This window comes from Mixophyes fleayi, chromosome 1 (genome assembly GCF_038048845.1).
Source record: "Mixophyes fleayi isolate aMixFle1 chromosome 1, aMixFle1.hap1, whole genome shotgun sequence".
In the NCBI taxonomy this organism is placed as follows: Eukaryota; Metazoa; Chordata; class Amphibia; order Anura; family Limnodynastidae; genus Mixophyes; species Mixophyes fleayi.
Window position 1 is genome coordinate 29,189,618 of NC_134402.1, and position 13,191 is coordinate 29,202,808.

The window sequence follows — 13,191 nt, forward strand, 5'->3', positions numbered from 1 at the left end:
TTTTCCCACACACACTAAGAATTTAGTAGGTCAGTGTATAACTCCGCCCAGCAGGTGGCGCTGCAGCTTGGTTTTATTTTTTACACACATACACACACAGACTAACACACGCCACTAGACATTTATATGGTTTTGCATTATATATATATATATATATATATATATATATATATATATATATATATATACTGCTTGTGTGTGTGTAATGAGTGTTTTCACATTCATCTGCCAGTAAGTGTCCCTTTTATACTGGGTTACAGGGAAGGGCTGTCAGCGTACGTCACTGCCAGTCATTGGTTAGGCAGATGTTCCATCAATACAGGAGCATCTCATTAGCTGTGGCAGCTAAGGAAGACACAAGCTCAGTCTATTAATGTACTGGCCCTGTATATTGGTGTTTTGTGGTGTTACTGCTTAATAAACATCATACATAAAACAAATGTAAAGCACTCTTACCTAATTTATTTCATGCAATATCTTTGAAAACTGTGGGATATTCCATTTTCATGCAGCGTTCTTCCAATAGAAACAGTGTGATGAGCTAAACTTTATCTACACAATTTGTTGATGTTTGTCCAAATAAATCAAAATGCTTCCCCCACACACAGCCGGAGTGATACCGCTGTGCACAGTCCCTAAACGAGTGTGATGCCCAGTAATGATCTAGTTACAATTGATAACCTCATTAACGGGCATGCCAGTAAATGTGCTAGATCAGTGATGGCTAACTTGTGACACTCCAGGTGTTGTGAAACTACAAGCCCCAGCATGCTTTGCCAGCTATCAGCTAGTTATCTACTGGCAAAGCATGCTGGGGCTTGTAGTTTCACAACACCTGGAGTGTCACAGGTTAGCTATCACTGTGCTAGATGATGTCCCCTAAGGTGTTTTTTTTGTTTTTGTTGTTTTTTTTTTAAAGCTTTATTTATAAACAGCAATTTATAGATACAGTATGTTGTGCAGTTCCAGAGATATACAAAATAGCGGCATGCCAGCTGAGTAGTAAATATATGTAAATAGCTGTGAGTCTGCACACTAATTAAACGGTTTCAAAAATATTAACAAAACAGGAGAAGGTCTGATCTGGAGAGATAGCATTGACAATGGTGGTGAATTAGATGGACTATTCATCACCATATCACCATTTATTTATATAGCGCCACTAATTCCGCAGTGCTGTACAGAGAACTCGCTCACATCAGTCCCTGCCCCATTGGAGCTTACAGTCTAAATTCTCTAACACACACACACAATTTAGCTGTTATACAGTCCATATAGAAACAGGGCTACAACCGTCTTTAATGCCAATGCAAACTTAAATGAGAGTGGCTGTATGGGTAACTAAACATAGGCCATCATTGTGACATATACACAGCAACAAATATTCAACACCATCATTTAAAAAAAAAAAGTGATATTACTGTATACGATCCTCCCTTTCAATCAGGTTTTCCACTGCCGTCGTAAGGTTCAAAAAAAAAAATGCAAGTGCCAAAAAAAAAAGAAGCGAAAAACATAAAAGCATTCATACTGTAGTTAAAAATAGCAAGATAAATAGAGGAGGATATCCAGAGCGTAGTGAGCCATAAAACATTCTAACAAGTGTATTTAATTAAGAAAGCATTAAAATAGTAAATTTTGTGGTGAGGTCCCTAGCACCGCCTAATATATCCGTATTTTATAATTAAAAGATAATAATAAGTTTGTTCTTCTCTTTGAAGCAATATTTTAATACAGACACCCCCACTCCCGTTTTAGGGGGTGCATTTGATTAATCACCGTCCCTCTCAGTTCAAAGCTCAAATGGTTGTAATATTTTCTGTACAGCATTTCATACTACGGTGGTGCTACATAAATACACCAGAGTAATATTGTAGCACAAGATCTTTTTTCACCTTTAAGATTAACCTGCTAAGAATCTTTAGTATGTTGTAGGAATACCAGACTGTCCCACATCGGTCAGTGAGCAGCTGTATTGTACCTATTGCAAAGCTGAATGATGAGGTTATCTTCTCCAGTAGTGGATGGTTGGCAGTAGCTGAGCCCATAATGAATGCTCATGGATCTAGCTTCCTGCTAACAGTCTCCTACAGCTGTGCTATATTGTTTTATTTGTTTTGTAAAATCTTCCATCTATTCAAACATGTCTGGCTTGAAAAATACATAAAGCGCTAGCGATCACTCATGGCGTCCTGAGATTACACCGCGCCTGTGAGGAACCTTGTATCTTCATAAGTTGTTTCTCACGTCGCCTTCCTCTTCCAGAGCTGCCTGGAATTCAGCCTGAGGATCCAGGAGTTTATTGAACTCATTCGACAGAACAAAAGACTGGATGCTGTAAGGTAAGAAGACTGACAGTTCTCTAAATCTGGGGACGGTTCTGTGTTTAGTTTTCATGAAGTGGGCTCTTGTGTGTTCTGGAGGGAGGAACAGACTTATGGTGTGATTAGGGGTAGAGTTCTCAATGGGTCAATGCAGACAGTGGTAAGATACTGTTCTATAACGGCATCTGGTCTATGAGGCTGGACTTGTAATCTTTCTGGCTGAAAGCGTAGAATTGCCATTGTGTTTTGCTGGCAAATTAATTATACAGGCTGATTTGTCCACTCACTAGTGCTTCTATAGCTGCCTTGAATTTCTAGCTAATACATACTGTCGCACATAACCCACCTACCAGTGTGCCCGACTCTTGCCCAAATGTTGGCCAGCACACAGGTAGGTTCTGTCCAGTGCCGTTCAGCCTTGGTGCAGGCTAGTATGAATCCTCCAGAGAGGGTAGAGGTACACTATGCTGAGATGCAGGGAAGTAAGTGCAGTTCTTACCAAGGTCCCCTCTCGCATTACTGTAGTATAAATCATCATTTAAAAAATAAATACATTTTGATTGAGAAATGTTTTGGGATATGTACACTGTGATTTCCCTCATACTGACTTCCAGCTCTGTTCATTGCTTGTGAATACAGCTTAAATGCGGGATTGAAAAGTATGGTAAAAGTATTGAAGGGACGCCGGGCAGACCAGAATTAGAGCAAGCTGTGATTCCGCTTCGTCCTGTTGGAACAAGTGCCAATGTGTACTGACAGCCCGTTTAGCATAGAGATCAATATAACAAATACAAGATTCATATCTACCCACAATTGGAGTAGGTCTTACAGCTGTTTATGTAAATTAAGTTATCCGTCAATTGAATGATCTCACTTTGCATGTGTACCAGCAGAGGGCAGAGTTCTGGTGTTGAGCTCTCTGTGTTGTGACCGGTTCAATTTCAAGACCAGTCTTGGGGGTATATTTACTAAACTGCAGGTTTGAAAAAGTGGAGATGTTGCCTATAGCAACCAATCAGATTCTAGATATTATTTATTTAGTGCATTCTACAAAATGACAGTTGGAATCTATTTGGTTGCTATAGGCAACATCTCCACTTTTTCAAACCCGCAGTTTAATAAATATACCCCTTGGTGTTTACCATTGCTCAGCTGAGATTCAGAAAGCTTTTCCTCAATGTGTTCACAGAGCAGTAACTAGGTCACTCTTCTATTAGGACACAGAGTCCAATTACCAGTCCATTGAATAAGTTTGAAAGCTTTAGTTATGGCCTCCAAAGTTTCCTCGCAAGTGACATCTGGGCTTTTAGCAGACAATGGATATAAGCCTTAAATATGTAAATGTGTTTTTATCAATAACCATATTCCAGCAGACGACCACTTTACATATGATGTCTGCCTGCTCAGTTGAGGGATGAATGATAAAAGGCCTATTAGTAAGCACACAGGCATGAGCTGTAATGATTCAAGTATTAAATAGCATAGAAATGCAATTTGTGTTTTGAGATGATTGAACTTTATAGTATTAGCTGTAACTTACTCTCTCTTTGCAAAGTATGCTTCATAAGAACCAAGGGTATAATTACTAAGCTGCAGGTTTGAAAAAGTGGAGATGTTGCCTATAGCAACCAATCAGATTCCAGCTGTCATTTTGTAGAATGTGCTAAATAAATTAACTAGAATCTGGTTGCTATAGGCAACATCTCCACTTGTTCAAACCTGCAGTTTAGTAAATATGGGCCTAATTCATTAAGGAAAGTTAAGTAAAAAAAAATTGAGTAAGTATTTTCCTGGACAAAACCATGTTACACTGCAAGGGGTGCAAATGTAGTTTTCTATTTTGCACATAAGTTAAATGCTGTCTGGTTTTTTTTTTTCATGTAGCACACAAATACTTGATGCTTATTTGTACCCTGAAATTTGAAGTTGATATTTGTGTGCTAAATGAAAAACAGATGGTATTTAACTTATGTGCAAAATAGAAAACTAATTTGCACCCCTTGCAGTGTAACATGGTTTTGTCCAGGAGACTACTTACTCAATTTTTTTTACTTAACATTTTCTAAAAATATTTTAATGTAAAACCTATAGGGTCTGATTTTGAAAGTACAATAACCAAGCCATACACTTTAACCAAGAATTGCAGATAACTAGGCGGGGGGGACATTGAATTTGGCACAAGGTGCCGCGGTGTGTCTTCAGAGCAGTCCGCGGAGACACGTGGGGGTAAATGTATTATGATCCGGTTTTTTCAACTCGTGGGAGATCGGCGAGTTGACAGCTAAAATTTCAAGCGGAGCTGGCTTGTAAAGTCAAGTTTGCCTTTACAAGCCAGCGCCGCTTTAAATATTAGCTGTCAACTCGCCGATCTCCCACGAGTTGAAAAAACCGGACCATAATACATTTACCCCCTGGTCTTGATTCTCTGACCGAAATCTTAACTTTTTTTTTTTTTTTTCTTTGCGTCCCATAGAGGTGCGCAGATAAAGGAGTGAGATTCCTTACCGTAATGGGGAGCTGGTGCCCGCTGGCACCTCACACTGAATTAAATCTGCCCCTACGGGTCTTTTACATACTAATAATGACTTTACTTTATCAACAAGTTGCACGTTGAGGCCACACTGTGAAACTAAGGAAGAGGCCTTTAAACTTTCCAAGCCAAAATTCCCAAATCCCAGTCATAAAGTATTACATAAATGGATGCTGAGAGTTTAGTCACAATTTATATTCCGTACTTAGTAGCAATTTGGTTTCTGTGAACGACTACTGTTTCCTTTTATCTTGACGCGCGGACGTTACGCCCTCTTAACAAATGGAGTATAAGGAACCGCTTCTTGTCTGTCCCGCTTCATCAGTAACGTGGCCTATTTGTCTTCTCCTCTCGCTGTGTCAAACTGCTACCCAGAGCGTTTCTATTACCTCCGTTATTTCCCTTCCAGTCTGCTGCAAATAAAGATGCCATTAAAGAGTTGTTTTGCTATAATTAATAAACAGTGTGATTACTGCTCTGTGCAGGAGTTTTGTTTTTCCAATCTACACAAATTATTAACGGCAGTAATACGAAAATCCTCCTTGAAGGGCGACCGCCGTTCATCAACAGGGTAAAGAAATCCTGAGTGGCTGGTCCTGGTGTGAGCCTTTTCTTAATTGTACATTGGGACAGCCAGTACTTTGCTGTACGTTAAAGATCAAAATTAAAAGCCTGATGCGCCCATTATAGGCTGCGGAGACTGCGCGGTAGAAAGTTTACAGATAGGTAGATTTAGTTATTGCTTTTGCAAGCTGAGTTTATATATAAATAATATTTAATTGTACTCCTCACCAGAACACACTGGAGGCAGCAGTTTTGTGGGCTGAACCAATTCATTAATGAAAATGCAGCCTGTCTATTCTCTACATACCAGTAGTACATGTATTCTGTACTCCTGCACTGTAGTTATGAAACTGGTGTAGTACATGCTGTCTCCCATGTGTGTACAGCGGACACTTCTACCATAGTCCTCTGTAATCACACTTGTTCCAGCCGCAGTGGCCTCATGGGGCTTACATGTAATACATAATCTCTTGCCTAATCTCTATGGTACCTTTTTAATTAGGGAAGTGTCCAAGCTGGCCTTACTAGAAGAAACATTGACCATAAGATATACAGCGGATCAGGGTTTGAAGCTACTTGCATGTAAGCGGAGTGGAATAGTACCAAGAGCCGGTAGCCGTAAGGTCTAAGCATTTGCTGGTGGCGCCCATGATTTTGGATTGATTTGGCTAGATCTTAATAGATACAGCTCTTCCTCAGCTCCTGAAATATCCATCTGGCTCTTAGGTTGGATTGTCCAGGTCCTTTAATGCTATAGGACAATTCAGAAAGTAGATCTTGCATTATATGCCTACCAGTATCCTAGGTAACCCAATGCTCTGTACATACTACAGATAAGTGTATAGACAGATATACTGATAAATGACTGCTATGGCCTGTGTCAGAACCACTTTACACAGTGTCCCAAATGTGTGGGGGCGGCTGTAAATGTTTGTGATGAAGAGAGGAAATATGTAATACATCTTTACCTTTTAGTCCAGGCAGCAATGAAAAATGTAGATAACCTTAATGAACGTTTTGGTTGTTGTTTAAAGGTTGAGTGTAAATGGTGGTTCTTCTTTCTGATGCACATTATGATGAGGGAATTCAGCAAGAAATGTGTTACTGTAATGACTTCTCTCTTCTAGACATGCGAGGAAGCACTTTAGCCAGGCTGAAGGCAGCCAGTTGGATGAAGTACGACAAGTGATGGGGATGTTGGCCTTTCCTTCAGACACTCACATCTCTCCTTATAAGGTAGGTGTGCTCTGGTCTGTGTCCAGGAGAAACTGACTGAGATTAAAGGTGCCTGATCACCAAGCCAGCATAGGGGGGAGAAACTCAATATAACCTTATAAATGTATGGCTAGTCCAAGCTAAAGTGTGCACATAGAAGGCACTGAGCACCATGTACTGTATCACCATGCTCTATAGAGCAGGTACTGGGATTATAGATATCCTCATGTGGCCTGTACATGGCAGGGACTTGTAGTACCACAAGTGCTGGAGAGACTATGGGTTGCTTCAGGGGAATTTTTACTAAGCAGAGGGAAACTAGTGCACTAGAAAGAAGTCATTAAGGAGAGCAAAGAAAAAAAAAAAGAGTAAGTTTGCTCCTGGACAAACCATGTTACAATGCAAAGGGTGCAAATTAGTTTATTATTTTGCACACAAGTTCAATTCTGGCTGTTTTTTCATGTCGCACACAAACACTTGATAGCATTATGTTACACTGAAATTTAAAGTTGATCTAGGACATGCCCTACACAAACTATAAATCTGTCCTCACATTTTAAATTTAGCCCCCCCCCCCCCCCCCCTCCAATACAACATGGTATTGCCCAGCTGCAAAGTTACTCATTTTTTATGCTTTGCTCTCCTTAACGACTCGGGCCCTCTCACACAGGCCCTGCAGCTCACAATGACAGATCAGATAGGAGCTGTGATAGCAGCAGATCACCAGTTTAATGACCCTGTAAGGACCCACACAGAACCTCCCTGTTCCCCAGCCAGGACATGTGAGCAGAGCCATTTCCTAGGTACCCCTCAAGTCTCCGCTCTGCTTGGAGTTTGGAATATAGATGTGGGGGAGCAGGTGTGAGGTGTACTCAAACCATATAAATATAATAATCAAAATAATTTGGAATGTGCAGATACATATATAGAATCTTTTTTATTTTTTTACCTTTTATTTTACATTAAGATACAACAAACACACAGCCAAGTAGAGAGATATACAATTTGTCCCAAGTAATAGTCCCAAAGTGCCTGAATAAATATGGCCACCGAACCTGACAATACTTGAATTGTAGTATTTCTAAAGACCGTAAAACAGGAGACTTCATGATCAAAGGATATTTCATTCATGTATTAATAAATAAAAATAACAATCACCCAAGGCTACAGGGAGAATTACACAGCCAGATCTCTCACTGTCATTTTTACACAAACGTTTTGTGATTGTTCTTTGCTTATTAATATGTCGGTGGATGGCCCATTAACAGTACCATTGAACCTCTCGCCTTCTGTTCTATTTTCAGTTGTCCCAGATAACAGCCATTTAAGGATGTATATATGCTGGGCAAAGAGTAAAAGGCTACACTGTAGTATAATAATGAATCACATCTTAATAGTTAAAATCAGATGACCGTGCACTTGACCACGTATTCCTTTAATTCTAACATATGTGCTATGGTTTGTAATGGTTACTAGTCTTTCAAAAAATACCTACTAAACTACTATATGTCCTGATCTGTTTTCACATCAAGCCTAGGCTAGTTTAAGAATAAACATAGGTGTCCTGATGTATTGGGCTGAAGATCGCCTGAGCAGAGAATGGATTCATTGTTTGGTCATCTGTTCTGAAATTGCTGTTTAAAATAAGAAATAATACTTTGAGCCTTGGAAGACTTGTTCATTGATTTGCCCTGGAAGAAGCTCTGGTGACTAATGACTAATAGAATGGTTCTGCCTCTTCCAGTATGCAGTATATAAATTATACCCATCAAACACACAGTGAGGGCAGCCAAGTTTGGGGCATGTTTCCTGTATCATCATAGGGCTGATAAGCATTTGTGTCGTGATTAAGTAAAGACCTTTAACAACCCCCTCTCTTTCTGCACAGGATCTCTTGGACCCTGCCCGATGGCGCATGCTCATCCAACAGTTCCGATATGACAACTATAGACTACATCAACTGGGGAATAACTCTGTTTTTACTATTACTCTTCAAGCTGGCCTTTCTGCCATCAAAACACCGTATCCTTCATACACTACAAAGGCCTCTTCTTCTTGCCGAGATGTCTACAGCTTTATTTCTATCCCAGGCACAGGCCCACACAAGTTGTTTGTAGCCACTAAGCTTGGAAGATAATATTGTACTTACTGTCAAAATGCACATAGTGCTTTTGTGGGGGGATCTGGCAGCGTTTTCGAGTAAGTTCAATATGTATTTGGTATAAGTGAGGTTTGTGACTGATTGGCTATGGACATGGACACCATTGTAATGTCACGTCAACATTAATTATAGACTAAGGTAAGTACACCCTTACTGCTTCCGTGACAGTAAGGAAGGTAAAATAAGGTCATTTAATTATTTAATCATCAGAATGTGCTGTCACCACTGTATAAAAACAAAACCTTATGTCCGTTTTGGGTGGATATAAGGGCGTTTCCAAACCTTTACCATTATTCTCTTCTGCTCTTCTGTGTCCAACTGGGAGTGTGGCTCCTGGCTCTGACATCATCATAGCCTGACGCCTTCCACCCAGACTATCTCCGGCATGGAGGAGCGGCAGCCGGCGGCTTTACATGTAAGGAGCTGGCGGTGGCTCCTCCTTCATGTCGGCACCTGGCTCCCATTGTGGAGGCACTGCAAGGAATGTAAAAACCACTGTATGAGGGACATAAGGAGATCACTTTAGGTCGCCCGTTGGTATTGCCGCCTGTAGTGAACCTCATGGACGCTGTGTAATGTCAGAGTAAAATCACAGGATCATATAAATGATCACCTCTCACTACCTGAGGTTCTTCCAGGCATTTCAGGAGTTTCCAGGTTTTGGTGCCACAGATACTCCCGGGCTTGGCCTATTCTACCCAATCTCTACATAAAGCACCAATAAACCGTTCTATCTCCTTGACCCACATCCCAAACAGACAGTGCTACAAAGAGGACGGGACTTCCAAAAACCCTGACTGTCCGGTGTGCAGCAAATCCCTGAATAAACTGGCCCAGCCGCTTCCAATGGCCCACTGCGCCAACTCCAGGCTGGTCTGCAAGATTTCAGGAGACGTTATGAATGAAAACAACCCTCCCATGATGCTCCCCAATGGATATGTGTATGGGTACAATGTGAGTACCTCTTCTTCCATTGTGTTTAATACTCCAGGAGGTAATGGTATAGGTTTGTATCATGAGACTATGTAATCCACAAAGTCTATGCATCAAGGTTTCTTCTTTTGTTTTGGGCATCTTAAGATCAGATTGCCCCGGTAGTGAGTACAAGACTTGTAGTGATATGACAGAACTGGTAAAGATCTATATGCAGGGACCGAGAAGCTAGCACTCGTTGTGAGATACAGATAGTGTAGGCTTATTTCAACCCATCAGGTAAGGCAGTAATTATGCCAACAACTGTTGTACTATATAGGTCTTGAGAAAGATCTATGCTGAGATGGATACATGAGAACACGTTTAATTCTGCCTGTGTAATAAACGGTATTCGGAGTCTGAGAAGTAGAGACACATCAACCTCCTCTTACATTATGTTATATTTCCTTCTTAGCTGACGTTCCCCTAAACTGTGTATTATTACCTACAAAATTAAGTTAGGCGGGGCGTTATAAATGTGTAGTGAAATAATACATCGAAAGAATAAAGCAATATAATTTTTGTGGGTTTTTAAAGCTTTTTGGGTCTTTTTTACTTTTTTTTTTTGTACAGCCAAAAATTATTTTACTTGCCCACCTTACGTGATTTCCATGATTTTAATTTTTAATTTGCTAGAGTGGGAAAAATGATTTTTTTTGCCAACTTTTGCTCATTTACTTACGGTGTGGTCCTTATGTCCAACTGAAGTTGGAAGTGGTGTATTTTTAATGGAGTCTAAAAAAAAAATGTACCCCACCTTTCATAGAATAATCCTAATTATTGACAATGTTTTTCTACAGTGTATGTATCTGGCAAACTCTTAACTCTCCTAATAATTTCTTTCTTTTTTCCCCTTTTATAACCCAGTCTCTTCTCTCTATTCGCCAAGAAGACAAAGTCATTTGTCCAAGAACCAAAGAAGTCTTCAACTTCTCCCAAGCCGAGAAGGTCTACATCATGTAGACCCTCCCGCGAACGTGCCTCCAATCACTGCTGAAGAGAAGACAGAGGCCTCTTCGGCAGACAACAGTATCACACGCACAACCGGCAGACGGGGGGCGGCGTCGGCCCTGTTCAGTGGTTGCATTTATTGTCTCTTGCGACCAAAGATTATAAAACAAGCAACAACAACACTCACCAAATTCCATCTTGAAGTGCAAAAACATAACAACAATAATTTGTACTTGACAATAATAAATCATTTTTGATTGTAAGCATTTTTTGTAACGTTAGTCAAGACTGATGCTTCGGAAAACTTCTCATGTCTAAGAATTATTTACTTCCTAGCTCTTTACTACTACAGGAACATTCAGCGGTTTGCTGATCCCTGGAGTAGTAAGTCTATAAGGGTTTCATTAGTTCTGTGTTATAGGTCTTGGGATCATATCAGTTTCACGGCCTTATCCTTAGCTTTCAGAATGTACTCACATGGAAACTCGTACTACAATCCTTTCTGTGTCGGATCTCTACAGTTCCCCGGGGAGCAGTCTGACTCTCTCTAATATGTTTTAAAAGCTAACCATGAGCCATGAGGAAAAGCCACAGTTCCTATTTTAGTAGCGCAAGGTTCATCTTCATAAATACTCAAGCAACAAACATTTTAGTCCTTTACAGTCTTTAGGAAACAGTGCTGTAGACATTTGTATTTACTGCTTATTTTTATTTTTTTTTGCATGTTGGTGTAATTAGCTAATAAAAACAATATGTAAATTTGAAACCCGTTAATAGAATATTGTTTTTGTTTTGTGTGTGAATTTTAATGTATGCAAATAACATATAGGTGGCGAAAAACTAATATCAGTCTGGAGCTTCGCCAAGTTTTTAATTGCAGTTGGTGCAGAATCCGGCATTAGATTGTAACTCTACGCACCATTTGTTGCCTGGATTATAAACCGCTTGTGATCACTGTGTCTTGTCCGCAGGTCAGATTAAAAGTGTCAAACTGTTGTCTGGATTGAAATACATTTGAGCAAAGGACAGATTAATAACATAAGGCAGAAAATAAAAACAGACTTTATATATTATTTGTGGATATTTTCTGGATGGTGTATTAAGCATTGATGGTCGTTTCAATGTCTTCATGTCTGTTTTAAAACAGTAATATAACCCATTTAGTCCTCAAATAAGATTTTTTTTTTTATTATTGTTCTTAAGCACATTATTCCACAAAGTGAATGTTTTGCTTTTTTAACGTGTAGATTTTGGAATTAGAATAATAATATTTGAGGCCAACATTATCGAGCCATGAACTGTACTTCACTGCAGTCTTGGCATCGGCACAATGGTGCAAACAGTGTACCACAAAGTTTACGTCTAATTTATTTTCTTACATTTAGCCCGTAGTGACCGGCATTGACTGACTGAATGTGTTCGAAGGGAGGGACCTGGACGGATTTTTGGAACCCTAATTTGAAACATACTAATTCCGATCAGCCACTATAATCATTACAGGGCTCAACATGGAGTATTTTCCCCCAGCAAGACCCTCCCCTGGCCCATAACCTCCTTTTGCCACTCCCTGCTGGGTCTGATGTGGGCACTCTGATCCCTGTAGGTACTAGAAGAATGGGGCCACCAGGTGAGACAGAAACAGATGACAGCCGAGAGTGCTCTGAAAGCGGCATGTTTTATGGGGTTCATAAAATGTCGGCAACTACTTTTGGTTCCAGTAACGACTATTGATAAAGTAACCATGAGCCCCGTGTCTCATTTAAAATGAATCTGTGTCCCAATTAGAAGATATCTATATTTGTAAAAATCAGTAGATAACACTGTAAATTGTATATAAAATATAAAAACAACAATGTACATAATTCTGGCAATATCCTTGCTACTGACGTCCTGGTCTTATAAGGGCAGCCTGTTGTCCATCGATAACACTGCATCGGGGGCAAGCTGGCAAAAACGGGCAACGTTGGGGGGGACCCGATGGATCACATCAACGTCGTACTCCAGGTAAGTAATCTATTTGGGACCTGGTTTTACTTAGGATATTTTATCCAAAACTTAGATTTACATTTGGGTGGAATTACCTTTTAAATAAAAGACAACTAATCACTTATTATGACTGATTGTATTAGGTGATCGCTAACCAGATTATATACAGCATCAAAGTTCTGTTCAATTAATAACAGTTTTCTATACTTATTGGATCCATTCCAATTTTAAGCCCACTGGCCCTTTCAGAGCACTCAATCACCCAACTTCCACCATAAACCTACATCATTGTAATGAATACAGTGTTTGACATCCTGAACTGTAGACTTCTTTATATATCATCTTCAGCTGTAATTGGTTGCATTACTAGCTCATTGACGATGAGTAGTCCAACACTAGTTACAGAACGGAAAAACATACTTGCAGATCTTTTGGATTATCTGTTTGTGGGTCATTGTTATAAGAGTCGGGGAAAGAAGAGTGTGGTT

General features: G+C 39.9%; 1 protein-coding gene across 1 annotated transcript in view; it reads left to right on the forward strand.

Moving 5' to 3' along the window:
* MAEA (macrophage erythroblast attacher, E3 ubiquitin ligase) overlaps nt 1–11,496 on the forward strand; it is a 69,006-nt gene extending 57,510 nt beyond the window's left edge. Inside the window, exons 5-9 of the mRNA XM_075194142.1 lie at nt 2,266–2,342; nt 6,546–6,654; nt 8,522–8,655; nt 9,553–9,748; nt 10,634–11,496. Of these exons, the coding sequence (XP_075050243.1) occupies nt 2,266–2,342; nt 6,546–6,654; nt 8,522–8,655; nt 9,553–9,748; nt 10,634–10,729 (612 nt within the window). The 3' untranslated portion in view covers nt 10,730–11,496. The remainder of the gene's footprint in view (nt 1–2,265; nt 2,343–6,545; nt 6,655–8,521; nt 8,656–9,552; nt 9,749–10,633) is intronic.
* Nucleotides 11,497–13,191: the final 1,695 nt, after the last annotated feature.